This window comes from Lathamus discolor, chromosome 3 (genome assembly GCF_037157495.1).
Source record: "Lathamus discolor isolate bLatDis1 chromosome 3, bLatDis1.hap1, whole genome shotgun sequence".
In the NCBI taxonomy this organism is placed as follows: Eukaryota; Metazoa; Chordata; class Aves; order Psittaciformes; family Psittacidae; genus Lathamus; species Lathamus discolor.
The window spans coordinates 7,017,967-7,045,148 of record NC_088886.1 but is presented as its reverse complement, the minus strand read 5'-3'; the positions used below and the strand labels follow the sequence as shown (position 1 = coordinate 7,045,148).

Below are 27,182 nucleotides of genomic sequence, written 5' to 3'. Positions count from 1 at the left end.
GAAAGTTGGGGCTCTTCAGCCTGGAGAAGAGAAGCTGCATGGAGACCTCATAGCAGCCTTCCAGTACCTGAAGGGGGCCTATAAGGATACTGGGGAAGGACTGTTCACCAGGGACTGTAATGATAGGACAAGGGGTAATGGGTCTAAACTCAAACAGTGGCAGTTCAGTTTGGATATGAGGAAGAAGTTCTTTACTATGAGGGTGGTGAGGCACTGGAATGGGCTGCCCAAGGAAGTTGTGAATGTTCCATCCCTGGCAGTGTTCAAGGACAGGCTGGACAGAGCTTTGGTTGACATGGTTCACTGTGAGGTGTCCCTGCCCATGGCAGTGGGGTTGGAACTGGATGATCTTAAGGTCCTTTCCAACCCAAACTATTCTGTGATTCTAGGATACACCATTATTTATTTCTATAAGTAATTAAGGGAAGTCCTACCCAACCATCTCTCCCTTTTCCAGATTCAGCAGTGGCTCTGCGCCCCATCTGAACTCTGAGAAAGCAATTGGATCCTCGGTTTGTGATAGAGCACTCCAAAATGGCTCTGCTCTCTGGGGCAGTCTTGCAGAGTAGAAATGGTGATGAACCAGAATTCAATTATGTAATGAGGAATTGCTTTAATTAGCCAGTTAATTGCCTCAACTGCAAGAAGTAAAATCACTCATTTTACAAGGCACAGTATATTTTTCCTAAGGCCTCACAGGACTCAGCTCCACATCTCGCTTCCCCCTCTAAACCCTGACTAAACCCTAAAAGGATCCAAGTGTGCTGGCATGCTACTGGAGGATCGCACATTTAATTACTGGTTCAGAGTAAGACGTGGGCCGAGGTGCAGAGAGCTGCACTAGGGTAACCTTCCTCTGGTGGAAAGAAGTCAAAATTTGAGACAGGATTTGCAAATTAATTGAGCTGCCTTAACACTGACATCTTAGTTTTGCCCAAATTGTCCCAGCTCAGAAGGACAGGGACTTTTCAATACAAGTGAGATCCAAGATCCATGCAAATGATCAACACATCTGCTCAAATGTCAAAGAAGGGGTAGAGAGTACCTTGACAGATCTCCCAAAGACACAGTTCAGGGCCAGTAAGGCAAAGATGTAGTTCTAGATATCCCAAAGATGAGCAGGGGAGGAAATCAAGGCCACTTCTGCTGCACTGAACCCAGTCTGGGATTAGGATACAGGCAGTCAAGATCCAAGATCGATGGCAGAATTTAGTCGAAGCAAGCCAGCTTCAGTTTACTACAAGTTTGGATTTGACAATCCATTTAATGGGGATGTATAATTGTACTCTGAAACAGAAAAGTAAAAAAGAGAGTACGACTTGCAATTCAAGCAGTGTATTAGCATAAGGGAACTCCCTGATCTGGAACAGGAGGTATTGTGAGTTCAATTAGTCACCAGACTTCACACACAAATGACAACCAATCAGGAATATAGGGAAAGACTGGAATGAACCATCAATCTCTCTGTCCCAGGACCTTGCACTCTGGTTAACCCCTGGAGAGCTATAAAGATCTCATGAAGAATACATCTCATTGCACTGAACCACTGGGATTTCCCAAAGTCTCCCACTTTCTTTATCCTCCTATCCTGTTCCATAAAGCTTCTGTGACAAGGTTCCCTGCCTGGTTCACCACAACATATGCCAGTGCCTGGATGTCTTAGCCACGGTGAATCCTCGCAGAACAAACCTCTGTTCTTGAGGGACAGTCTGCCTTAAAAGCATCTTCCCCTTCACTCAAGAGAACTGCAGACAAGCCTTCAAGCAGGGTTCTCCAGCAGCAGCCACCAGTAATACTCTGTCAATGCTCTTGCTGTGCTTGTGACCTTCCATCTACGAGGTGACCTTGGGTCTCATTCAATTCACTCGCTTACCCTCCTCTCTAGTCTTGCAGCAGGTCATCACCAGGAGGCAAATAAATATCCTAAATTAACCGTGCAAAAGGCAGGCTGGTGACTTCTGTGACATTTTAAACATCTGTTTAATAGCAAGGAACAGAAACCTGGCTGAATGCAAAGCAGCAAGACACGTTTCCTGGGTGGAGTGCAAAATATGGCAGCACTTTCAGAAAGCCAGAGAGAACATGTTACCCTGGTGAAAGGGGAGGTAAAGAGAATCGGTGGTGTGGTATCTTCACTTGAGCTCACACAGGATTTGAACAGGAATTGCAAATACTATTTAAAAGAAACTCTTGTAGGAAACCTTAGGCATAATCAACAAGGAACATCTGTGCGTTTGGTTAGCGCTGACGACTTCAACTAAAGCCAAACATGCTGGAATAACACTAAAATCAGCAGCAGTGCAGCAAGTAAATCCCTGCTTTTGATACAGATGTGCCAGGAATGATTCTGCCCCAGTGTCCTGTACCTAAAGCAAGAATACGTGTCACCAGAATTACGCCTTTCAGGACTGGAGGAGGGGCAGACACTCGTGCTGGAGCCTGCAAAGAACACAATACACTTTTATGAGTGTTTAGGCAAATGGCTCTCCAAACAGGGCAAGAATCCCAGGTGGGATCACAGATCAGATGAAATTCAGCTGCAGCAGAAGTTTGCACAGAAAACAGGGACACAACAGGCAGAGAAGTTTCAGAGACACTTTTGTACACTTTCCACTGAAAAAAACCTAACACCATAGCTCAACTAAAAATGCAAAAATCCATCAGCTTTAGAAACACAGTCGAGTGCAAAAAGCCTGGAGAACTGGCTTCCCAACAAAGCATCTGATTTTAAACGAACCAGCCACCTTAGGGAAGCACATGTTGGAATGGATGGCACACCAAGCCAGATAATTATAAAACCAGCACAGACAGAGGAAACGGACCCTAGATACAGAAGGGGCCAGAACCTGCCTTATTCCCTCTCTTACACTGCTGTCTGAGGGTCCCTAATATCCAGCTGGCACCAAAGAAGAAGAACCTTCCTCTTGGGACACTGTCACCAAATGCCAAAATATGTTGTATAGCACTAAACCAAGTAAAACAGGCTTAATTACAAATTACTGTCAAAATATGTGGCAGACCTTAGGCATTTTTCCTTTTTGCCTGATGACCTCCCTTTGTTAGACAACAAGAACGCAGAATTGCTCTGACAGAATTACACTCATTACAGGCTTCCTTCAATTGAGAATATACTGTCAGGACCAATTCTGCACCATCTCAATCCTTAAACCTTGGTAAAACACAAGCTGTTCAGAGTTGTTATCATCACTGAAGACGATGGTAACTCCATGCTGCTTTTATGAAGAAGTTAATATGTAAAACACAGAGTTTCTGAATTAAACATGATCTTAAACGAGATACTCAAGGATGGACTGTGGCAGGCTTTAAAAACAGTAGTGACATTGCCACAGAAGAGTTAGAGACTGGAATAAATCTCATGTGCGAGGTGGTTGCACAGAACTTTAAAATAAGCAAAACCAAATTACCTATGAGAAATCTAGCCTGAAACTCTGCCCTGAATGTGGTCAGAAAGTTTGCTTTGTCTAACTCGCTCAAATCAGGAGTTAGGCATTCAGTGCAAGGCTAAAAGATATGAAGGTTTAGAGGATAAAAATGACAGAGCATGCAGGATAATACACAGAAAGCACTGTGCCAAAAGGCACAAGGTGCAATGCTGTATAGACTGAAAAACAAAAATCAAGCACAGGATCTCTGCAAGAGAAGGGTGTTTCTAAGAACCCCTGCAATAACCTGGGAGACCAAAGATTCCCAAACAATCCGCATTCGCTGTGTGACCAGCAAGGGATTAACAAAACCACTGCCCTTTAGCAGAAGTAATAAAGAAGGGAAAAACTATCTTAAGACTCTCAAACCTGGACAGATTTCTTCAGTAATAAGTGTATGCATGTATCAAACCAAGCCATAGCCTAAAACAAAACAGCACTGGCACTTTTGTCAGAGAAAACCTACTAGATGATATAAACCCAAGTTGATTAATAGCTCTGTGGTACCGCCAGCACATGAAGCAGCCTAGTCCTCGCCTCGCTACTTAATAAAGTAGAGGTCCATCAGCTATGGGACAAGCCACAGTGTTTGAATATGCATGGTCAAAGGCCTCCATCCTCCCTTGGTGTCACCTTATATCCCATTTTGGATCGAGCACACAATCTCTTCCCATGTATACGCTCTTCAGTGTGTTTGCTCATACGCACCCACGACACACTAGGGCAGCTCCCCCTGACAGACCCCAGGGGCTCCATCATTCATCCCACCCTGGGTGCTAGGGCATGAACAGGCAGCAGCAGAGGAGCTGAGTGGTGAGGAAGAAGAATGAATGTGTGTCCAGTTTCCAACAAGCATTTCTAAAGGAGCAAAGATGCTGGATGCACAGACGGTGCTTTACACTTCACAGCAAAGCCTTCATCTGGGAAAGGAGAGCTGACAGACAGCATTGTATGTACTGCAAGGGGCCACATTCATGGAAACAAGGAAAGAGAAGCAAGCGACCTCTCCAGAGCCAGCTGAGCCGTCTGTTCATTTCCCTGTTTGTTTGCTCTTTCAGACTTAAACGCTTGAGCAGATTTACACAAGTAAGTGCACTCAAGAAGTGGGCAAACTGAATATGAACACTAGGCCAACTGGCTGCAGTGTCCAAGGAACAGAAAGTAGTATTAATCCTCTGAATTGGATACCAAAGCACCGCCTGTGCCCCATGGAGCTTCCCAGTGGGGTCCCCTCCCCGTCCTTCTGCAGAGCTGCCCAGCGGGGAGGCTGCGGGGCAGAGCAGCCGGGTGGGCTGCCTGGCTAAAACACACACAAGATCTGGGCACTGACCATCCCCCTGACCCCAGCTGCCCTTCCGTATGCAAGGGATGGACAATTGTTAGCAGGACCCTAAGGCAGTACAGTAAGTGGAGAAGGAAAAGGAGACACTCAGAAGTTATTTGCACTTGGAAGTTTACCAAAGGAGCTCTCCCAAAATGCATATTCCAGAAGTATTACTGCAATGGATTTCTTTAAAACACAACCTGCCCCTTAGCTGGCCAAACCCCGGCTGACCTGGAAAACTTGCCTCTTCTAGAGCCAGCAGTCAACAGCTATCCCTCCAGGCACACTGTTTCTTAGGGTTACTTAAGGTACCCTGATGCTATAGCAGATCTGATGCCATTTGAAATGCCAACAGCATAATTTTAGACTTCTAAACCATCAACTAGTTTGCAATGGGAACACTGCCTTCACGGGTCTTTGTGCATGTGCACACAAAAGAAGCCTAAGAGTCCAGAAATGAAAATGAGATTTCAAAAATGCTGAAATGGTGCAGCTTGCATGTCCTCCCCTGTCTGTCAAACCCAGTTTCTTAGGAATATATTTATACAATGCCTAGACAACTGCTCATCAAACCCAGCGCATGTTTTCCCAATTTTTGACAGTTAGAAGAGCATATATTTGTTTGAGTTTATTTTTATAGTGTTCAACACTATATACTGAAGACTGTAGTATGGAAATCAACAGCATTTTCTTCCACCCAGCTGTAACTTTTACCCTGCCTCAAGCCTGCATAGGAGGATGGAGAAAGAGATACCTATTCACATCTTCACATCCTTCTGCTTGCTTCATGCCGTTTTCATGCCAATGGAGAGAACAGAACTTCTCCTGTCCAAACAGAGAATACTAGTGAAAGACAAGCTGTTCTCTGAAAATGAACCATCTCCAGCTTTCTCTTAGACCAATGAAGTTACATGACAGATCCCCATCACTGACAATGACAGAAGCAGTTGCTTGAATTATTAATTCATGTAAAACTCAAGAGAACTTGAAGATAAAGCACCAATACCTGTTACTCACTTCTAACCACCAGCATCTTCCAGATCTGTCAGTGGCAGCAGAGAGTTTGCCCGTTTTGTTGTTCCTGGCAAGGATGCAGTAACCTCAACCCATGACTGCACACGACTGCTTTCAAGTGCTGATTTCAAGGGATAGCAGGGTCCACCCCTATCTTGTCCTCCTCATTTTCAGCTCTCTGTGCCAGCAATCAGACTTCCCCAAAGTGTAACAGATATGACTGTATCCTCTACCTTTGCTTACTACTATCTGCAAATTCTCATAACTCTCCCTGCTTTCATCGCTCCAGGCATAATCTTGAAATATTTGTGCTGCCATAAATAGCCCACACTGCATTATCTGGATGATATATTTAAAACTGAAACAGTTATGTTGCAGTGCCAGCACACAAAAGAGTTGTACGATCACAGTTCTACTCTCTTATGTGTCCAACACATTCACCAGAGGGCAGAAGATTTTTGTGGGGCAGATCAATACACATCATATCACCAAAGAATGTAATTCCAGAACAGCAGAACATGTAACTGCAAGCAGTATTTGCAGGCACACAGATATTCTCACATATGGCTTTGCTCCATTAGCAGTAACCTAGGCCAGCGTTTTAGAAACATCCTGCTAGTCTTATAAAACAACCCAGCAAAAGGAAAACACAATTTTTATCTCAACAAAACCTGAAAAGAATTTTATACTTGGACTTTTTTTGGTCTGCAGGCTTTCTTCCTGTTAAGAGTTCCAATGCCTGCCGCAAACAGGAAAAGGACATTAGCATCCTTCCCACAAACCATGGGAATCCTTTAAATTGAGTTGAAAAGCATTAGGCATTCAGAACAGAGGAACTACTGCTGCGTTTCCCTACAGCAGACTTGTAATGTTCTGCAGCCTTTTTGTCCAGCTGCCACAAGAGATTCTCCTTCTCTGCCCTCACAGTTCAGTGCCAGACAGCTCTCTGTAGGCCACAGCTTGAGCCATGCCACACCAGGCAATCCAAAATCACCAGGTGTCACCACTTCTGCCTTCACCTATCTGGGTTTTGCTTCCAGCAAATCTCAAGGCTGGGCTGTGATCTGACAGCAAATAATAACTTGGCTTCGGAAATGGAACTACAAACAGCTTCCTTCTGGCTTTTAATAGCTACCCCAGGTTTTATTTTCAAGTTTTGGTTAAGAGCTGTACCAAACACAGTACCACAAATGCAGTTTTTCTATTCTCAAGGTACTTCCTAAGAAAGTGGAACATCAAGATACATAACTTAAGCTACAGAGCTTATAGTGCTCTGCCCATCCCTTCCTCTCCAGCATGAAGCAGCCTCTGCCCTTGCCCCAGCTCCTGTCTTGCTGTGTTTGTCCCCTCAGATTTCCTTCTGGTTGCCAAGACAGTCTCCTGACACAGCCAACATCCATTCACTCCATCTGCCACCAATGTGATGGACTCCCCGAACTAAAGCCAAAACGCCCTCTTAAGTTCTCACTGAGCTGCGCTTTATGTCCTCTCATGCTGCTCTTCAAAACCATCATTATCCCATTCGAGACAACTAGGCTCAGCCAGAACGGCCAAACCCCAGGCTGTGTTTTAGGGATGGATGCCCAGAAAGCTGCTATCTCCTGAAGCAGGAGCTGGTGAATGAGGACATGAAATTCCCTTGTATTTCTCATGGCTCTGATTACATGACAGATGTATTTTTCCCTCCTTGAAAGGCAACAGAGTAAGACAGCCAAGGGAAAGAACACCTAATAGAGACCAGCAATCCTGCAAACAGCCTGTAAGTACCATTTGCAACACAAACTGTAAAACTCTGCCCATCCTAAAGCAACACTGTAGTGGAGTAATACCAACTTATCCCAACATGGGCTGAAGATGGGCGATTGTCTTACAGCCTGAGAGTTCCTAATGCAGATACCCACGTTTCTGTGCAGCTGCAAGGACACAGCTGCTTCCACTCCTTACAGGAGCAGGGCTTTCATGCCCTTCAGCCAGGTACATTTAAACCAGCAGGGTTTGAAACTCCACGGCTTATTTTTCTTCAACAAACACAAACTCGCAACTGCCATCTCAGCAATACACATCACATCACTCAACTGAATTCAACATATTCCAGAGGAGCACAGGATATACAATGTCAGTAGGAAGATGCAGCCAGAGAAGGCATGATTAAAAAATAAAGGGGAAGAAAAGAAAGTAATTAAAAATAATGGGGCACTTTCAGTAATTCTTTTGAAGCCAAATTCAATTGTTACTGGCATGTTTTGAAGAACTCGCTTATAAAAGGCAACGAGATCCCAAAGCAAAGGACACTGCTTCCAAGACTATACAGCCCTTAAGTTCCTACAGCAAAATGAGTAGGTATATTGCCTGCCAAAGGGGGGGAAGCCTGAAACTGAAAAGTCATTCTTCTGAATATGCATAATTATTTGAGAAGCAGTAGAAAATCCAGTAAGATTCCAGGCTCTTACTAAAAGCTATTAATTTCTCTGGCCATTTCCTCATATTAAAAGCTTCTCAGAAGAATGTTCTGCAGTGACCACAAAGAGCAATGCATCTTATTGTATATGGTCCTGGAACTCCAGCAAAAGGTCTTCTGCCTAATGGGCAGCCAGGAAACAATCTAGCTGCTGAAATTTATCCTTTTGGTTAACAGTAATAAGCAGCACACAGAAAAGACAGACCATAGGACACACAGCACATTGGGGTCCAAGAAGAGTACCCTCCTCCCTGAGTCTCAGGCATTAGAGATTCCATACAAGTTATTTCTCTAGCTGTGCTAGCTGTTTGCCAGGCACAAGATGGGAGACACCTTCACCCTCTCGTCATCCAGGCTGGCCTTCCCTGAAAGCATCAGTAATGTACTTCACAGAAAAGAAAACCTAAAACCTCTCTGGGGATCTCAGGGTTCACTGGGGATCCCTGCAGTGCCCCACTCACATGGCATTCCACTTGGAAGCTATAAACTCAGTCTGCTGTGTAAATAAGCGACATCATTGTATGGCTGTGCTGTAGGATTGGGGTACTTTTACAAACAAACAAAAAACCCAATGTAACAACAAAAAGCCAACTTTAAACACGTGGCACCTACAGGCAGCACTAAGGACTCCTGGTAAAAGAACCTGTCTAACCTGAGAAAGCTGCTCAAAAAAATCCCTCACCCTACACCTTGCTTTTATTGTTGCTAGAAAGACAAACGAGCACAACAAACTAACACTACGATGAACAGACTGCTGTGTCTTTTAAACGTCATGACCCAGCAGAAAAGGCTCATGATTCTTCACGTCCCACTCTCTTACAACAATGACATTCCCCCACAGGCTTCCTTCTCCTTTTCAGGAATTACCAAAATTGTGGGTTTGCCTTTTTAAGGCTCTGATGTTCTACGGATCAGTTGCAAAAGCCTCAGCTTCACCTTCAAATAAGAAGTCAATCACAGTTTGAGCCCAGAAAGGCATAAAGCAATGGGAGGCTATATAATCTAGAGCCATCTGTTCCCACACCCTCTTCCTTTTGCTCATAACCAGGGAGAAGCCACCCCCAACCCCTCAACCTTATTTCCCCTTGGTTTTTCCAACCCTTTCCAGCTTACCTGGCTTCATAGCTTCCCAGGCTCCACCATGAACTTTCTATGCCTGTAGGCCTTTGTCCTCTCTTTCCACCCTCTCCCACTGGTCTGTTTTATTAAACACACCTGCCTGCCCCTCCATCCAACTGTTATTGCCATGTGTGTTCACACAAATACCCAGGCACACATGCTGCTAGTTAGTGCTAACTATATTAAGCCACTACTCGTAGATGCACTGATGAGCAGGGAAGAAAATAACATCGTCTAGCTGGGATAAGACTTGCTAACCAAGGACTTTGAAAGCAATGCATCAACACTGTATTCACAAGACACCCCTGGGAATCTGGGTCACCCTGTCACCGTGTGCTGAAAGTAGAGCCTTTAACAAGACGGGAAAAGCAAAATGGGATTCAGCTCCTCACCACCACCAGAGCTGAAGGCAGCTTGAAATGAAGCAAGAGGCATAAATTATAAAGGCAACTGCACAGCTATGCATCCACAGAAGTTTTTCTTTCCTAGATGTTTTCCAATGAGAGTAAGCTCTCTCTGCATGATGCATTGACAGCTTTTGCCCTCAGGTAAAGAAAGCAGCATGACACAGAACCCAGTAAGACACTTGTTCAGAGATTTTGCAGGCCCTCCAGTCTTCTCTTTACTGCAAAGTGTATAATACAAAAAGATTTCTCACCAACATGTATTTGCTTTTACTTCCCATTATTTTAAAACACACCCCCCTCCATGGCCTTAACATTGGGCAATGTTTTCTTCGCTGTCAACAACTGTTCAGAATTCCACATTAGTCATGTTGACAGCATTACTGTACCCGCTCCCTCTTAATATTTTAAGCACTAGAACAAGATTAAGTAATATAATACAAACAACAGCATGCATCCAAATTCCCAGTTCGGCTGAAGAAGCTGATGGAGCTGCCACAGTCTTAAAAACTGGGAAAATCTGCAAAATGCACATAATGATGCAACATTCGTCTTTCTTTTCACGGCTCTTTTTAAAGAGAATTCAGTGATTAATGTGCTGATGCCATTTTCTTTGTAACCATTCTTAGGAACATCACAATAATGAAGATCACAATAGAGATGCACAGCCGGTAGGAAACACAAGCTAAAAGAACACAGAACTAGGAAAAGAACACGTTCAAAATCATTCTGAAAACAAACTGATTAGATAATTAGTATATGTGCACATGTGTATGCATCTATATATGGATAGTCTTCTCCCTTATAAAGGGAAAACAAGAGTTGGATATCAGTATTTGAAGTATGTGATACACATTTATTTTAACGGTGGAACACACAAAGTTAAGCTTAAATAGGAATTTAATCCACACCATAAATACAATAAAAAATGTGAACTAAAGGTGAGATGGGTGGGATATTTTCTCCTTGCAAAACAAGACGGTTAATAGATGACATGTTTCATTGTAAAATTTGGACGGGTTTGGTTTCCCATGAGCTAGATTGAGCGTGCACTTAAAGCTGGGCTCTCTATCCATGACGGATTTCAAAGCTCTGCTTTGAAGAATGTGAAATTTCCAGTAGTTCCACAGCACTGATCAGCACTGCCACGGTGTGAGGCCTGAGAGACATCAAGTGATTACTCGCTCTGCCCCCAGTGCACAGACTGGCTTTCATTTGGAACCCAAGTCCTCTCCGATAGCTTTCACTGCAGCAGGCCATGACAGAAGCATGGCAATAGATAACTGCATACCCAGATGCAAATCATCTGCCTGTACATGATGAATCACAACTCCACAGGGGTGGAGAAGGGAAGTTTAAAATGGGTATCTATAAAATGCCTCAACATGCTTGGCTCAATTACATTAACTGCATGGAGCGCTACGAGGTAACACCCTAGATCTGTTTTGCCTATATTCACATTACTTACCCGTCATCTAGTATTTAATCCTCATTAATATTGTCTAACAAAAAGAGGGTTTGAAAACTTTTAATTTATTGTCAGCAGGCTATAAATTTGATACATTGCTATATGATAAAAATGCCATCATATCCGGAATTTATTCTATATCTTGTTCATTTCTTTCTTTTACCAGCAGTAAAAACATTTGCACATATTTGAATGTACAAGAGATCTTGCCTGTGTACATCTTATTTGTCCGTAAACTCCCATGTTAAAGGGTGAATACAGCTGAGGGGCACTTGCCAATCAAATCAGATGCTCAATTCCAATACCAGGGAATGGAACACAAATACAGAATTTGCTTTAATGTATTCACAGTGCAGCCCCAACTACTTCCAAGGCTTTTCAGTACAAATTGCAGCAGAAACTGGCTTAGAAATCAAGTTTCTGTTGGGAAGCTAGTGTACAGCAAGGAGCTCTGGAGGCAAAAATCAGTCCATCTTAACACAATGCTCTGAACTAAAAGAAATATCTAGATAGGCAAAAGATTTTTTATAGTGACAGTTTCTTATACCAAACTTCACATATTAAACTAAAGGAAGTCACAGAAAACAAGTATTACATCTCAAAACCACTCATGTCCAAGCACAGCTCGGTAATTTTGGGGCTGATCTGCACTATGGCAATGGCTGTGGAGTCTTCCAAGGAGAAAGGGATAAGCTGGGGAAGGGAAGAAGACAACCAAGTACACTACAGACGTGCCAGGATGACATTAGATATCAATCAATCACTATGGTGAGTTCTGGCCAGTCGACTGACTTTTCTAGATGGCACAGAGCAGCCCTCACTTGAAGGGTTGATGCCAGGAGCCAGCCAGGCTCTGGAGCCACCTGAGGGTCATAACATAAAGGCAAACCCTCCCTTTCCAGAGCCTGAACAGAAGTGCTGTAAGTCAAATCCAATTTCTGCGCCCTATGCTGGGAGCACTGGGTGGAATATACCAAGAGGTTAGAATTCAAAACCAAATCCTATGTATTTGTATCTGGGGCTTTGAGCACCCTGGTCTAGTGGAAGGCGTCCCTGCCTGTGGCAGGGGGTTGAAACTGGATGAGCTTTAAGGTCCCTTCCAACCCAAACTATCCTGTGATTCTATGATCAATGAGCTATGGCAGCCCAAGCTGAACGGTTTTAAAACTGACCTTTCTAGAATAAAGGATTGTTACCCTTTCCAGATAAGATTACTTGCCTCAGAATCTATGACACATACCTTAGATTATAACTAAGGGTAACAACTGTTATGTTTATCATTCTATGCTTTGTCTTCAAGCTGGTGACTACAATACAAAATCTTGTACTACGCTAATACTACTGTTGGTGAGGAGTAGGGGACGGACTGGAGGGGTTTTTCCTTTGGACAGCACTAAACACCAGCTAGGATTAACTCTTTTCACAGCTCCTGGATGGGAACCTTTGCTTTGTCTCTGAGCACAACTTACCACAAGCTTTATCTTACAAAGCACAGCAGCCAGCGCCCAGCTGATGCTTTACGTAAAACCATCACCATTAACATTTAAGAGCTGTACTGACAATGTGAGCTAAGCCATAAGAAAAAAGAGAAAACCCTTTGATTTTAGCAAAATAACTTGCAATAGAAAAAACATTTGATTCACAAGTGCTATAGCTGGAGAGGGAAAGAGTCAAGAACTAATGTACCATAGTAATTGGATTGAAAGATTCTAGGTTGCTGGAATTTAGTGGCTGTATTAAAAAGCCATCTCCTCTTCAAGGCAAGGAGCCAACATAATGAAGAAAAGACAGGAAACAAGTTAGGGAGTGCCATCCAAGGTTAAAAGTAGACCTTGTTATCTTTAAAATAGAAGGACAGCCTATTTCCATGAACCTGAGTTTGACTTTTGCAGTCTAAGGCTGTTTTTTATTACCAAAATCAGCAACTGGAAAATACATTTAGTAGAGCATTATTCCCATCATTACAATAATAAAAGGGTCAATTAAAATTCAGTTAAGTGGTAAATCTGTTGTGTAGTGGACTTGGAAAGAGGATTTCAGTTATTTCAATCAAAACTAAGTAATACTGGGCGTAGCACTGCTTGCCTTTCAAAATGCTGGATCTCTACTGCTTTAAGAAAGTTAAATCCCTTTTACATCTTTGTTCCTTCCCCTAGAATGACCAAGCAATTCTAAAACATTTCTCAGTTCAACACTGGTACAAGTTTCCAGGAAGAACTGATTTTCCAGAAGGATTAAATAGAACTTACAAATGCAATTTCATGCTTACAGCAGGAAATGACCCAACTCATCTCTGGTTATCAAAAAAGAAGAAATAAGGTAGATTTAATGAACTGGTGTTCACATTATGCTTATTAAATGGGAATCAATAGCTCTAAGAATCTATTGCATGGCAAAAATAGCAGTGAGGGCCTAATTTTTGCACAAATCCATCACGTTGTAATACGCTCGTCATTCCTGCAGTGTGCAAACAAGTCCTGAATTCACACTACATCTGAGCTGTATTTGGAGCTGACAGTACACTGACAAGCTATGTACACTCAACTGTCTAAAAGAAATCAAGGGGAAATTTTGTGCATTACTCACAAGGACTCATCCCTTTAGCTGCTCCAACACAACTATATGACTTTAATAGCCAGGGTTTATGTGCATATTTTTCAGTATACTTTTCCTCTCTTTCTACTAAAAAAAGGATGAAAGAATAAGCTTTGTAGAGCTAGAGAAAGCTAGATCACATCTTAGCTCCTTACAAGACAGAATAATGACCAAGCAAGTATGAAGAACGGTGACAGAAATTACTTCTCTTGATCACTCAGACTAAAAGGTTAATAACCACATCTTTCACATCTTACCAGCAAAGAGTTGCTTTACAATTCTTACCAGAAAGTCTGTAATACCATTTACACTCCAGACTTCCCTAGTAGGAAGCAATATTTCCTTTCTTTCACCACTTCTCTTTCTTCTGTCTCAACACTAAAACTGCTCATTGGCCAAAACCCAAGAGCTTAATACTGCCAGTTTCAGGAGGCCTTAAAATACACACACAAAACCCTCTCAACCCAGGCCTGCATTTTGCAACTTGGGTCCACTTTTAATTAAAAGCAGAAGCTCAGATTAATGCACCCAACCATTAAGCAGTGTAACGAGTTTTCTTAGTGCCACTTTAATAGCCTGCTTTTTTAAGCAGCTTTTAATTCTGCATTCAGCTTTGAGACACCAGCATTGACTGATCTCAGCACGACAGAGAAAGGTATCAGTAGGTCTCTGCTCCAGCATTCCTAACAAACATGGCTGAAGCAAGCTATTTGCCTGGATTATGAGGCTAACAAACATCCCCCAAATTAATGATCAACTTGCATTAGTTTTATTCTTCACTCTTGCTGGTAAGCAACCACCAAAGCTTTCTTCTAAAAACTCCGCTTCAGCCACAGCAGGGATGACTAATTAGAAGCACTCTTTCTGGGCTAGAAAGAAAGAGTTTGTCTAAGCTTATGGAAATGTGGTTGTGCACTTCACTTTCTGCCTTTTCTTCTTGTCAAGCAAACAAAGTGGAAGGGCGGGAGGGGGAATGGCAGCACAAGCAATGAAACAGCCTCGAAATTCAAAGCTGAAAAGATGTTCCAACTGATGAAAGGCAGTAAGAGGAGGCTGCTCAGTTCTTACTCTGCTGTACCAGAGAAGAGAGCTTAGGACAGGCAAAATCTGTTCCCTAAGCATGGTTCATCAGGGCATATCAAGGCTTCGGAAGCATTACTGCATTTTTAGTAATTCAGGAATCTGCCTGTGTCCTTCTTAATTAACGTCTATGTAGCAATTGTCCAAGCTTCACTGAGGTTGTCATTTTGATGTCTGGAAATATCTGTAATTGCTTATACCAGCTGAAACGGTTATTTCAGCTTTTCAGTGTCTTTTAAAGTTGGCATCTTAATGAAGGGGCAAATTTTTTGACAGCAGATGCCAAAACTGCCTGAAAAAAAAAAAAAAATCAGCAAAGGGGAAAGAACAAGAAGAAAACCAGAAAAATTCATCTGCATACATGGAAATGCACACTGTACAGAAGCCTTTCAGAGTATGTACTTGCCTCTTTAGAGCTGTAATCGCCTACCTGCAAGACCGTATCCCTGAGTAAGAGTGTGCACGACTAGTTCCGTAGTGACCAGTATATGCATGTACAGCTTCCACTAAAACCACAGGAGAGGGAATGAATGCTTTGTTCTAGTTTTTTTTAATGGCTGTAAACAAGTGTTAAAGGTTATTATATACCAAAATTAGCAGGAGTAGTATCATTCTTCTGATAAAATCTGCTAGTCTACACCATTCTACAGTCTTCACATCTGTTTCAGAAGTTTATGCATCTAAATACACCAAGACACTTTTTGCCACCTCATAGTTCACTGCTGAACTATTTAGCTGTAAACCAAATTCTTCTGCTAACGAAGGTCTGCTAACTGAACAGTGCTCCAAATCCAGACCAATTAACTTCAGCCCATTTGTGACATTCTCTAGAAGAAGATCCCTCTCCTTAATAGATCTTATATTAATTGAGAGTAGCTGATCATGTTCTTCTGCTCATTGCATCAGAATTGTTTGGTTTATGCTTCAGTGAGACTATATAACAAGTTTGTTACTCTCAATAATATATTTTCTTAAGACAGGTAGGTAATCAGCACATTTTTCCATGGCAGCACAAAGCCAAAACTTGCAGCTGAGAAGACATCAGGCATACAGAGATGGTTGGTACGACAGCCTCCGGACCCGGAAGAAAGACAGACACCATCTATATTCAGCAGTCTGGAAAACAAATATATGTATTTGTTTTGTACTGGCTACAGCAGTCTCATCTGCCCCGCACCATGAGGGATGTGACAAGGTCCCTGCATTCTTACTGAGAGGCCTAGGAGGTCCTGGTGTCTCCCAGGAAAAGAGGATTCACATTCAGTTGAAAACTGCATAAGAACAATAGCAGCAAGACGTGGTAAGCAAGTTCCCCATGATATTAGTGCTTTGCGTCCTCCTGAATCCTTGTGATTACTAAAGGGGAGACCATGACAACAGCAGAAAAGCCATTCACTGCTGACACTGGAGACACAAAAGCCAACTAGTACTTTGGGTGAAATAAATCACCCACTAGCTGTTTTATTAATGACCCAGCCAGAAAGCTCATACTTCATTGCAGAAGATGAAAGAGACAAGTAAACCAAGCTGCTAGTCGACAGGAATGCATTAATATTCATTTAGCTTCTTACATACTGCTGGTCAGACCAGGAGAGGAGCTGGGCATTGCTGCTATGTCAGCGCTTAGCAGGTTGTAGGTCTTGATTATGTATTGAATTCCCATTTAAATGCAAGATAAGCAAGTGAAGCCAGGAAGGCTGACACTGAAAACCACATACACACCAGACTGACAGCTCTCTGCTAATCAACACAAGAATAAGAATCAACACAGAGGCATCCTGAAACTGTCTGCTCCTGAATGTAAGCAGTAATGGGAAGGTGATACTGCTAAAAGGAAGCCCTACCATCAGTGAGTATGAAGGAAACTTTCAGACAGCCCAGTCCACACCCCTGGGAATTTATTTCTGCAGCTGTTCACTCATAACCAAATTCCCATTTCACTTATCCACACCAGAACTGCAAAGCAGAGGACAAGGAATTAAAATGGAGTAAAAACATCACCAAGTCACCATGGCTTCAGTATTTTTTCCCCTTTCATGCTTTGCTAGCAATGCTTTCACAGGTATTCTATAACCACTCTTCAGACCACGTACATCACTTTTCTCCTCAAAAGTGTATGTCAACAAAGTCAGGATCAGAAATTCACCACAGGTAAAATTAAAACGCTATCAAGATGACTTAGGATGTTATCAAACCAATCATGTTACACACCTATAGCTCCAGGACTTAAAATATCAATGGCTCTGTCACCACTAAGTCTGTCAGTGATGAAAAATCAATACTGCAGTAACACATAACTTAATTACCTGTCATACAAAGGCGCACACACACACTTGGTACTCCTCTTTAGAATGTGTGTACAAGCTTAAAGAAGGCCTTTGATTTCAAGGTCCTCAGGACAGAAGCTCCGTAGGAATTCAGGAAGCTTTGCACTGGCCAAGGTTACACATGCAGATTTGCAAGTCATGATTACAGTGCAGCACTACTGGGGTATAGGCGTATTCTACATCTCTACATCTATTACATGAGGTAATTCCTGTTGAAACAAAAACAAACAACAAAAAACCCCACATGAAAACACCAATAAAACCTTCATGAAATGTTCAGCTTGCTCAGAAGAGCCTCACCTGCCTTCCTTTTTCTGAAAGAAATAAGATACTGAGACCCACAGGAGATTTTCCTGAGAAGTAACATACAAGAATCAGTGTTCCAGAAATGGGCTGTAAAGAGGTGAAACCTTTATTCCTTGACATCTACACACCCTTATTTAAGGGAAAGCATTGCTCATGAAATGTAGCAGAACAAAGAAAGGCTCTGAAAATGTAAGTTCACAGGCTAAGTACACCATAACGACAGCGATTCATACATCTCCCCCTTTCCTCCAGCGCGCCTGAACTGTTTAGCATAGAGAGGAGCTGGAGAAAGCATGGGAAAGTATTTTAATGAAGTAAATGGCACAGGAAAAAGAAAGGAAATGAGGAACTCTACAGGCTCTTACAGAGGACGGATCATGGCAGACTAGGAGCTGAAAGGTTTTAAATATCCTGGGTTTCCAGTATAAAACATGACCCACATGCCCAAGATTTGGAATGAGAGGAAGGAGGATGTTTCTGAAGTAAGGGAGAAAAGAAATTAGACCATCATTTTGACCATAAGTATGGTTGTAGGGTTTTTTTTAATGAGAATTCTGGTTTTAATGGGATATAATGTCTTCAGTTTCAGAGCCTAAGATAATCACTGAAGGAGATTAAGTAGCAACTTTCGCTGATGGTTTTCTAACTGGCTTCTGGCACCATCATTTTAAGCCCACCATCCTGGGTTCTGCACCGGGCAGAGTAATGAGGATGGGTTCCTGCAAAGACTCACTGCGACAGGTCCTGCATGTCCGGCACACTGGAATGATCCACTGATGGCTGATTTCTGTGAGCAGAACTTTTCCACCAGAAAGAGAAAATAGTAATAATTATTATTAATAACTAGAAAAGAGTATTAACAAGGATTCATCAAATTTTCAATCTTGGCATCTTTTCAGTTTTAAAATAATTTCTAGGCATTTGAAAGTAAAAAGAAGAAAAAAGAGATTGCTGTGAAAGAGGCCTACTTGATTTGTCTGCCATGAAGTTCTCACCACTCTATTTAAAACCACTCATCCAAACACAAGGTATTCTCAGAGGCACTATTGATAAAAGACTGTACAGAAGCCAAGCGCCGCAAGCAGCTATTTTAATTATCTGAACAGGGCACTGAAAACACGCACAGCTTTACAAGTGAACCTAAGGCTCGAGAGGGAAGCAGGGGTTAAAAACAAATAAAATCACAGCAACAAGCTACACGCTAAGAAAAATCTCCCAATGGAACCTCCCTGTCTGGCCGGGGACTGCGTATCAGTCCAGGTGAAACATTTTGGGCTATTGTAAATGAAGATAAAACATGTTGGCATCTGTGTGACAGACATGGCCACAAATAAATCAAGCAATAAACAGCCCGGCATGTTACTTCTGGCTTTCTGCCTCCTTTTTGTCACATTAGGGTAAAAAGTTGCATTCAAAGACCACAACTGTCTCTGAAACAAGAAGCTTCCCAACACCCCCCGCCATCTAGGCAGAAAAGCAGACAAATCCAAGTGTCTGAAGGGATTACGGGATAACAGGGAAGCCTGCTAACAAAAGCAGACAGCCGTTGTGGCTTAAGGAATCAAAATGAACACCCCAACATCTTCCTCCTAGCTTAGTGCAAGGGTTTTGTGCTGACAGTGCTTGGCCCAAAACTTCACTGCAGGCTACAAATGCTTTCCTGTCCCAGCCCTTCCCTGGTGTTCTTTAAGTCTTGGGCAAACCTCAGCAAGCTTTTGAGGGACAGTCTCACAATCATTGCCAATCACAGCCTGAGTTACGCCACATTTGCCAAGCAAAGTTTTTCCAGCAGCGAGGAAACATGGTTCTACCATTACGTCCAAGAGTCCTGAAACACAAATAGCAAAGCGTCACACAGACAAGGAGATGGACTGATACTCAAAGACATTTGCTCTGCCCTTATGGTACCCCACCCCTATAAGACACTCTATCTTTGTGCTTCCTCTCACTTCTCAGCTGCCAGCAGCAAGCAGAGAATTAAAAACCTCAGAGCCAGGTCTTGCCTGTGTTTGTAGAGTACCCAACACTGCGGCGGTGTCCCAGTGCAGAACTGCCAATGGGTACTGGATGAGCCAGATTTCTCACGTGTTGCCCTGACTTGTGCTCACTATTCTCCCATACTGGCCTCTTCTTTCAGCTGCTCTGGTTGAGAATTGCAGACCGTGCACTTTTCCACTGTAACCGTGCCCAAGGACAATGCTGCAAGATTTTAAAGCCACTCAGAGATAGTGACTGTCTGATATGGAAAAACGCATCTGAAAAGCACAGCAAGTTAACTATTTCAGTACAAATTCATCAGACATGAAACAACCCGGCAGCAAAACTCAGTACTTCCAAGAACTATGTGAGGGCTGAACATCAGCTCAGGGATGGAAGATCGGGTGATGGTTCCACAACAGCAAAGCAAGAGGACAGAGCTGCATGCTGAAAAGACAGGGTAAGGGTACCCTCAGAAACAAGCAAGTCCAATGGACAAGATTCAGTGTGGGCTGCTAATTCTAAGCACACATGTGCATAAAGATGTCATCTTGAATGGAATCCAACCTGACTTTTTTTCCTCCATTCTTAAGAATCTAAATCTAAACATTGTTTTAAATTTGCATGCTGGAAGTGCGGGGAGAAAACACCTCACAGGGAAGTGCTAGCACATCAGCTGATCTTCAGGACCTGTCCATGCGTATGCTGCTCCTTCTATGTGGAGTAATCCCAGTTACCTTCCCTTTAAAACACTTTGTCTGTCTCAGACATTTGCCACTTTTCATATTAAGGCTCTTCCTCAGTAAAGTCAGCTCACTACTTTTTAGTAGTGATACATGTAACTGTAATGAAAATGCACAGGAAGAGTTTGCATAAAAATAGGAGGTTAAAGACAAAGATCCAAGGAATTAAACAAAGCAGCAGATGGGTTATTTGGAAGTACAACAGTATGTTTTCTCTTCCTCTGCCTACCCTCGTTTGCTCATGATGGCTGTGGTTGTCAGTGTCTGTACTGTCATCTTCCTAAACAACTCATGAAACCATGGAGCTCAGAGAGGCCATTAGAAAGAGACAAGTTCTGCACTACATCAAACTTCAAACACTAAATAAAACCTATTTAAAACATATTTCTAAACCTATCTCAAGAAATTCTAGGTAATCTTAGTTTTGGGGCTACCCTGGCTCAGGCAAACATGATAGGTCGCCTCTCACCACTTTTGGCAGTGGTGATATTTCAAGGTAAAGCAGCTGCTTTGCAAGAAAACAAGATAAAATACATCATAAACGATGCTTACACTTCATACAGCAATTTTTATCCATTAATCCAGGGATAGCTCACAAAGGTTGGCAAGAATATTGACATTTCCATTTTAAGCAACGATGCCCACAGAGGTTAAGCCATTTGTCCAATGTCACATCAAAATGCAGCTGAAGCCAAGGACAGACCCATTTGTGAAGAGCAGTGAAGCACAGACTCCTTACCTCTCTGAAAGCTCTGCCATCACATCCCAGCCGTTCCCTCTCATCTGGAGTCACGCTTCTTCCAAAAGCGACTAGATACAGCCATAGCAAATGACTTACACCTCTAGGTCTCACTGGACATAATGTTACTTACTACCTTTCCCTGGTATGCAGACCTGTAGCAGGACAGTGAGTTATACAGCCATCAATCCTATTCACTCGTGTACACGCACTGAGTCCTGTTAATTTCTCTCATTGATTACATGGACACATCACATTTTTGTGAACACAGCCCACTCCAGCAGAGCTTCAACTGCTTGATGGTTCTGACCATGGGCTACTACAGCTTGCACATCCTAAATCCCACGGTGGGATTTACCTAGAGCAGCCATATCCAGCACAAGGGCCCAGTGCCATACTGACCTCCTAAATTCTATCTGAATTTATGAGAGAGGTTGCACTTTGTGAACTAGTTGAAGCTTCAGGATAAATGAACATGTAAAAGACCGGACAGAGTCACATATTGGATTGGCTCACCAGAAGCTCATGAACAGATTTGTTTCCTCTAAGGCCACAGACTGGCTGCAAACTACACAGAAGCCAGTTGTCTTCAGTTATTTTTAGGGCTGGGTGTCCAGATTTTCTCAGGAAATGCATGCCAATCTTCTATAGAAAGTCAATAAAAGAACTAATCTTTGCTGAATAACCAGACTACGGCAACCCTGCATGTGGACGTCTGACACCAGCACCATCTCTAATGAACACATTTCTGCACTGACAGACACCAGAGAATCCCAGCACGGAGTCAGCAGCCCCCTGAGATGGAACCCAGTAGCAGACATGCTACCAGACCCAAGACACCAAATTCCACAACCAAATTTGGGCCTCCAGCCTTCAATTGCCAGGGCCTCCATCTCACATTCAAGTACAGCAGGGTTTTCTGTTCAAGGAGCAGACTAGTCTTTTACATCCTTACTGCTTTTTGTCCTCCAGCAGTGAAATAAGAGTCCCATGCATGCTTATTTTCTGAGATTACTGCAATTTAACCATCCTTGCATTTCCCCCCACCTTGTCTTGCCGAGGAAGTTATTCCTAGCACATCATATCACAGAATCCAAGTGGCAAAACACCCCATGACTTTTTATCACGGCCTGTAGTAATAGGACAATGAGAAATGGCTTATAATTAAACAAGGGTAGTTTTAAATTAAATGTTAGGCAGAAGTTCTTCCCTGTGAGGGTGCTGAGGCGCTGGCACAGGGTGCCCAGAGAAGCTGTGGCTGCCCCATCCCTGGAAGTGCTCAAGGCCAGGTTGGATGGGGCTTGGAGCAAGCTGCTCTAGCGGAAGGTGTCCCTGCCTGTGGCAGGGGGTTGAATCTACATGGTCTTTAAGGTTCCTTCCAATTCAAACCATTCTAGGATTGTTTTCTCACAGCTAGGACCTCTGAAGCTTGGAAAGATAAAAATAGCCCATATTTACTGCAAGATTTAATTTATTTCTTTTTTTGCTGAAATACAGTAGCAATAAACATCAGTTGTTGCAAACCATATGTATTTTATGGCTAGCTAAGATTTTATGTGGTTTTCTGTGTGTGGATCTGACAAATTGCAGAACTCATTCCAACAGACCTAGCAGCCGCAGCACCTGCAGAAGAGCTGAACTCACTGTAGGTAAGCAAGCTCACCAGGCAGCTGTCACAAAGAGCATCTTCTTCCCACACTGAGAGGATCAGTTTTGTGACTGCTTTTTAAATACAAGTAATTGCTCAACCAAGAGCCAAGCATTTCAGCCCTGTGAACCTGTGTACAAAGAGGAAGCAGCAGGAAAATCAGGCAGCCACAAGTTCCTTCCCGCAAAGGGAAATACGTGAGGTAGTGCAGAAGAGATCTTGAAACATCCTCCACCTCCAACTCTTGTCCCAGGGCAGGATCAAATGCTTTGAGCCACTCCTGACAGACGTTTGTTTGTTCTTAAGAAGTTCCAGCGACAGACATAGCCCCTACATAGCTCACACCACACCTTCATTGCTGCCACCCTTTACATGTCTGAACTAAATCTTTACCACAAGTTTGAATTTTCAGTACTAGTCTCAAGGTACTTGCTTGGAAAGAAGCTCCATTAGTAGGAAGGTTACCTTGCATGTCTCTCTGTATTCACACACCAAAGCGCATTTTTCATCACGGTCATCACACTACAGCCTTCTACCATTTTCTTCAGTAACTAGTGACTAACTTGTCTACTTAAATTAACCCCCAAAAAGAAGAAAGCACATAAATAAACCCTTTTTGCTTAGTCCTAATACCGGCCTCTAATATTTCATCAAGGCCAGACTCTATCTGCAGGCTGGTAACAAAAAACTCCAAGAATACGTGACCTCATCAATGTTTACAAATATGTAAAGGGTAGGTGTCAGGATGATGGAGCTAGGCTTTTTACAGTGATATCCAGTGATAGGACAAGGGGCAATGGGTGTAAACTGGAACATAGGAAGTTCCACGTTAACATCAGGAAGAACTTCTTTACTGTAAGAGTGACAGAGCACTGGAACAGGTTGCCCAGGGGGGTTGTGGAGTCTCCTACACTGGAGATATTCAAGGCCTGCCTGGACAAGTTCCTGTGTGATGTACTGTAGGTTACCCTGCTCTTGCAGGGGGGTTGGACTAGATGATCTTTTTAGGTCCCTTCCAACCCTTGGGATTCTGTGATTCTGTGATTCTGTGATTCTTCTGCCAGTCTCATCCTTGGAATTACCATTTGCAGCTTTAATTCCTGCTACAAGAAATCACACACATTTTCTAGTCCAAACTAAACAGCTAAAACAGATTAAAATGCAAGGGCTTGTGCCCAAGGGCTTGAGTTTATAGTCATTGGAAATGAAGAGCTCCATCAGCCCAACATGAGAGGAGGAAGGGTTCAGCAATTTAGACAATCAGAACCAAACAAATATGAAACATGGATATTCTCTCTCCCTGCACCTTGCGCATCCTAACCAACACTATGGCCCCATTATCAAAGGCTGCACTCCTGAAGGCCTCCAGGGCTGTGGAAGCCAGTCTCTGCAGTCAAGGTGAACTAGTGAGGCCTCTAGCAAGCATGGGCCAACCTGAGCACAGGGGAGAGCACATAATCACTCTGTTTTGCACAGTAAAGAGAAGGAAAACCAGATTGAAGAAAATCAGATTGCCAGGAGGAAATCCAGATCAATAGAATCAAAGAAAAGAAAATCCATCTTTGCAGTGGAATAAGGTAGTTCAAGGTAACAGTCACCAGCCTGAGACTCGGTACCAACGAAAAGGTAGCAATTTTATAGCCTCTGCTGCCAGAGGGGTGTCAGAGACACCAAGTCTGAGCCTCAAGATAAAATGTTCCAGGATTAAGGCCATAAACTGCTTAAGAACTTGAACAGTGTCAAGCCTGGATCACCTCACAGCAGTGTGACAAGTGTCCCTTGAGCCAATGTGGGACAACTGCATTTCAGGGATAAGCAAAATTTCACATGAATATACATAAAAAATATTTATTATGAAGATAAAATATATTATGCAGTCAAATCAGAGGAAGAAGTCTGTGGTTTAGAGGAAGATGAACAATAAAGGGATATCTGAAGCACCATGTAAACCAATCAGTAAGTCATGACAAAACATGATCACCTTCCTCTAATTCAGAAAGGTATTTCTTATAGTGACCTTAAGCCCTGAACATCCTCCTCTACTTCTCTTTAACAAAGACCAACAATATAAGCAATAAATCTGCTCCCACTGGCAATCCACCAGCTTCATGGGAATTACAGGGGATTTCTGCTTCGACTCCCACTCTGCAGAGCGCAACCAACTGCACCTATGAAGCAGTCCAATTTTTCATTACTCTGGAGCTGTGAGCTTTGATAGGTCTCATATTTTGGAAGTATCTTTCCTGTATGGCATCCCCATGGAACCATGGTATGTCAGATGCCTCTGTTCACTCTATGGTATTCAGCCACTAGATGTCTGTGTTATACGTATCTGTAACTTACCCCTGCTACTGGCAGAGACAAAACTGGAACTCCAGTTAAAAAGTCTAGTGTGTTTGTAGATTGGTATCTTAAGGACAATGATTATATATGTGATCATGTTGTTTTTCTGTCTCTTGCACCTCTCACTAATACCCAGTAATCAAACCAGCTGATTAATTTCAATCAAGTCTGAAAACAAAGTATAGTTCTCCAAGATGATTATCTTTATAGGAACTTTATTAAGATTCAGAAATGACAGCCAGGGTGAGAGCGCTCTGAATTAGCATCCTCACGGAAGGAAAGCAAATCTCAACCTGTGCACACATCCTGTTTGGTGGCAGTCAGCAATGCACTGACAACCCAATCAAGAGTATCTACAGCTTCACACTGAGTACCTGGCTTTTTCTGCTCTCTCAAGAGCAGGTCACAGAAATCAGGCTGATTGCTGGGGGCAAGGAGGGTGAAAATGCAGGTAAGACACATAGGACAAAAGTACATGGCTCAGATTTTATTAAGCTGGGTGCTTTTAGAACATCTTATTCTGTATCTCTAACTGCAATTTTCTTTAATGCCTTCTAATTAAAGAAAAACTCTCATCTCACTGATCTTGACAACTACAACCAGACCAAACAAACCAAGCAAAAACAGGGACAGACTTATAAACTGAGTATGGAAGATTGCGGACTGAATTTCAAACCTACACTGAGAGTAGAAGCTCAAACAGACAATTTCTCCTTTTATTTTGTGAAATGGAAAAGATTCATTTTGGTTGATATGTGACATCATATCCTCATAGAACAGTTTGGGTCGGAATGGACCTTAAGATCACCTAGTTCCAGCCCCCTGCCGTAAAGACTTAAATCTTCCAGTGAGAGCCAGGGTGCTCAGAGATCTAAAGAAAACCAGACAATCGTCTACAGCCAAAGTGAAACATCAGATTTTAGAACTTGATAAAAATATAAGCAAGTAAAACCCCACGCAGTAGCCTGAAACACTGCTGGGCTGGGTTTGGATTTGCTTGTGAGAATGCTTTAAAAAACACTCATTAGCTGTAATTAGTGACATGAGTGTCAGGGATTGGTTGTGCTTTTCAGGTACTCATCTCAGTAACTAATACTGAATAAGCGGTAATCAGATGAGGCATCAGAACAACGGTTTTGTATTTTGCAATAAACTATATAAAGTATACAAACTATATATTTTTATTTTGCAATAAACTATACAAAAAAGAAAGGCATTAGAAAATCTAAAAGCAACCTTGCTGTGGGACGCTGGCACAGGGTGCCCCATCCCTGGCAGTGTTCAAGGCCAGGTTGGACACAGGGGCTTGGAGCAAGCTGCTCCAGTGGAAGGTGTCCCTGCTTGTGGCAGGGGTTGGAACTGGATGAGCTTTAAGGTCGCTTCCAAACCAAAACAGTCTCTGATTCTTTGATACGACTTAGGTTGGAAAGATGGGGATGCTATTGAAGACTTAAGAAAACACCCACAAGGGATAGCTAGATATGTCTGTTTGATAACTGTCTGAGAAATGCTTCCACTTAAATCTCTGCTTCATTTCAAATCAACATAGGCAGTGACCAAAAAATACTTGGGAGGGAAGTGGTCAGAGTCTGAACTCACACAACCGTTCTTTACTTCCTAAGTTCTGCCACCATGCTTGCATACTTTCTGCAGGAGGATTTTAAAGGCAAAAAACAAACCACACTTTTCCTCTGGTTTTGGTGCTGCCAAAACAAATCTGTAGAGAAGATTTTGTCACTATTGTCTTAGCAGACATAAAGTCGCAGACGGCACAAAGGCCAGGCAATCCTAAACAGAAGGATTAAGCCAGGAACAGGAACACAGCTGTCCTTCTTTGGGCCACACGTTATCTTTTCTGATCTGCCTATACCTGGGATGAGCAGCATAAATCGCGCTGGGCCACTTGGCCTGAATTCCTGGCAGGTTTGTAAGCCTCGTAGGCTGCTGAGTCACCTCTAGACCAGTGAGTAAGAGGCGAGTCCTCCTTTTGTCATTTCTACAAAATATGAAAAGCATCTAAAAAGAATCAGGTCAGTCACTGAGCAAAACCACCAAAGAGTACCCACCACGATGAAACAGAAAAACTAGATTTAAAATGTCCCATGAGGATGGGAAAGTCATGACTCCAAGAGCAATGACGTGATAGGAATGCAGTGCCACACCAAAAACCTTGGGGAGAGGAAGAAGAGAATGA

The 27,182-nt window shown here is 42.8% G+C and overlaps 1 protein-coding gene and 1 long non-coding RNA gene across 5 annotated transcripts in view; both read right to left on the bottom strand.

Annotated features, from left to right (window-relative positions):
* Window positions 1–27,182, bottom strand: part of LRP8 (LDL receptor related protein 8) — a 197,112-nt gene that overhangs the window by 147,280 nt on the left and 22,650 nt on the right. The window contains exon 1 of one of the 4 annotated variants that reach the window (XM_065673314.1): window positions 9,353–9,453. The exons of the other annotated variants lie outside the window; for them this stretch is intronic. Within the exon in view, the coding sequence (XP_065529386.1) occupies window positions 9,353–9,362 (10 nt within the window). The 5' untranslated portion in view covers window positions 9,363–9,453. Of the gene's footprint in view, window positions 1–9,352; window positions 9,454–27,182 lie in introns of those variants that run through there. 4 annotated transcript variants of the gene reach the window in all.
* On the bottom strand, window positions 698–5,844 carry LOC136011469 (uncharacterized). The gene is made up of 3 exons (XR_010611391.1): window positions 5,774–5,844; window positions 5,522–5,592; window positions 698–2,439 (listed from the first exon to the last, which is right to left on the bottom strand). It is a non-coding gene; the product is annotated as an uncharacterized LOC136011469 (long non-coding RNA).